This window comes from Nicotiana tomentosiformis, chromosome 9, assembly GCF_000390325.3.
Source record: "Nicotiana tomentosiformis chromosome 9, ASM39032v3, whole genome shotgun sequence".
Lineage (NCBI taxonomy): Eukaryota > Viridiplantae > Streptophyta > Magnoliopsida > Solanales > Solanaceae > Nicotiana > Nicotiana tomentosiformis.
The window spans coordinates 45,593,214-45,595,616 of NC_090820.1; the positions used below are offsets into that span (position 1 = coordinate 45,593,214).

Consider the following 2,403-nt stretch of genomic DNA (forward strand, 5'->3'; position numbering starts at 1 on the left):
ACTCCACAACTCAGAACTTTAGGAATGTTGCAAGGCAAAGTGATATTCTCCAAGTCAAAAAGAAAAGGGTAAATCATCTGGCAAAGGAACGAGAAAACAACAAAAGGAGATTTCCAGTGGTATACATGCTGGGGTACAAACAAGAAGGATCGTTTCTAAATCCATTAATTAGTTATGAATGCTGTGATTTGGAATATTAGATCAGTCAATTCATTGAAATCCTTCGAAAAGATTGTTACAATGCATAGGCAGTATGAATTTTATTTTATTGGGTTGTTGGAGCCAATACAAAATGCCAACAAATTAGAAATATACATGAGACAATTGGGAATGCATAATGCCTTTGTTAATGTCTCAAATAAGGTATGGGCTTTTGTTGAAGAAGATTATGAAGTTGGCGTATTATTTGACATAGAACAGCATCTTACACTATGCTTAATCAATGCACAGTTACAAAAGGAATTCATAATAACTTTAGTGTATGCAAAGTGCGATGCAATAGAGCGAATTGAGTTGTGGGATACGATGTATGCACTAGCTAGTAATATGGTTGTTCCTTGGCTTGTGGGGGAGACTTTAATATGATTATTGATGAAGAGAAAACGTTTGGGGGGGGGGGGCTGCCTGTATCAATGAACGAAGTTGACAATTTCAAATATTGTATAAATACTTGTAATCTCATTGATTTGGAGTTCAAGGGTAGCATATACACCGGGTGGAATGGTAGAACTGATGACGCTTGTATTTTCAAGAGACTCAATAGATGTTTATCCAACTTGGAGTTCCAACAAATGTTGTCTGGTTTAGAGATCACTCATTTATCTAAAACGAGCTCAGATCATTGCCCTTTACTTATCACATGTGACACAAATGCAGCACCAATTAAGAAATCATTTAGATTCTTGAAGTTTTGGCTAAAGCATGAAACTTTTCAGGAGGTTGTTAAGGAGAACTGGACGGTTGATTTCAGTGGGAATCCATTTCATGTGTTTAATCATAAGCTGAAAAAATTAAAAAGAGCCCTATCAGTTTGGAGCAAATCAACGTATGGCAGCATATTTCAGAAGGTATCCAGTCTTGAGGAATTATCCATCACATATTAAACTCAGTTTGAATTGAATCCTACTCCACACAATAGGGAATGACTCTTGAATGTACAAGCTGAATTTATTAGATATCTTGTATTAGAGGAGGAATTCTGGAAGCAAAAAGCTGGGATGAATTGGTTTCAAGATGGATATCAAAACATAGTTTTTTCACGCTCAAGTCAATGGTCGAAGAAAGAGGCGACAAGTCAAACGAATTCAAAATAGTCAAGGACAATGGCTCGAAGGGGATGCAATTATGGCTGAGGAAGCAGTAAGATTTTTTGAAGCACAGTTCCATGAAGACAGTGTTCCAATAGCTTTTGGTATACTGGATCACATCTCTAATATGATGAATAGGAGGCAAAATGAGGAGTTAACGAGCCAACCAACTAAAGATGAGGTTAAACATGCTATGTTTGGACTCAATGGTGATAGTGTTGGAGGCCATGATGGCTTCAATGGTTCCTTCTTTCAAGCATGTTGGGATACAATTGGAGATGATGTATTTGATATGGTGAAAGCCTTATTCAATGGTCAAGAACTGCCCAGATTTATCACTCATATGAATTTGGTACTCTTGCCAAAGAAGGAGGAGGTAAATACATTTTCAGATATGCGACCTATAAGCCTTAGTAATTTCATCAATAAGGTGTTTTAGAGGGTTATACATGAAAGAATGGTAGATATTATTCCTAATTTTATCTTTGATGAACAAGCTGGATTTGTTGAAGGGAGAAGTATTGTTGGGAATGTGCTTCTAACTCAGAAAATCATCATAGACATTAAACTTAAAACTAAGGCAGGCCCTAATGTTGTGATAAAATTGGATATGACAAACGCTTATGATAGATTGTCGTGGTTATTTTTAACCAAGGTGCAAAGGGAGATGGGTTTCTGTGAGAGATTTATAAGCTTGATCTATGAGCTTGTGTCAAAAGATTGGTACTCGGTGTTATTCAATGGCTAGCCATATGAATTTTTCAAGTCTTCTAGAGGGGTGAAACAAGGAGATCCTTTGTCTCCTACTTTATTCATTTTGGCAACAGAGGCATTGTCTAGGGGATTGAATGTTTTGCATATGAATCTTTACTTTTGTGCTTTGGATTGCCAGAGTAGAGTCCAAAAATCAATCACCTAGCATATGCAAATGACACAATTATTTTTTTTCTTCTGATGCTACGTCCTTGCAGCTTATAATGGAGGTATGAAGCTGCGTCTGGGAAGCTTGTCAATAAGGTAAAATCGGCAATTTATATGCATCATACAACTAGCTTGGAGGTAGTGAAAAAAGTGCAAAGAATTACTGGCATTGGCA

At 36.8% G+C, this 2,403-nt stretch overlaps 1 protein-coding gene across 1 annotated transcript; it reads left to right on the plus strand.

The window, feature by feature from the left end:
* Positions 1 to 632: 632 nt before the first annotated feature.
* Positions 633 to 1,221, plus strand: LOC138898710 (uncharacterized). The gene is made up of 2 exons (XM_070184802.1): positions 633 to 1,067; positions 1,189 to 1,221. The coding sequence occupies exons 1-2, from the start codon at positions 633 to 635 to the stop codon at positions 1,219 to 1,221; spliced, it is 468 nt and encodes a 155-aa protein (XP_070040903.1).
* The last annotated feature ends 1,182 nt before the right edge of the window (positions 1,222 to 2,403 follow it).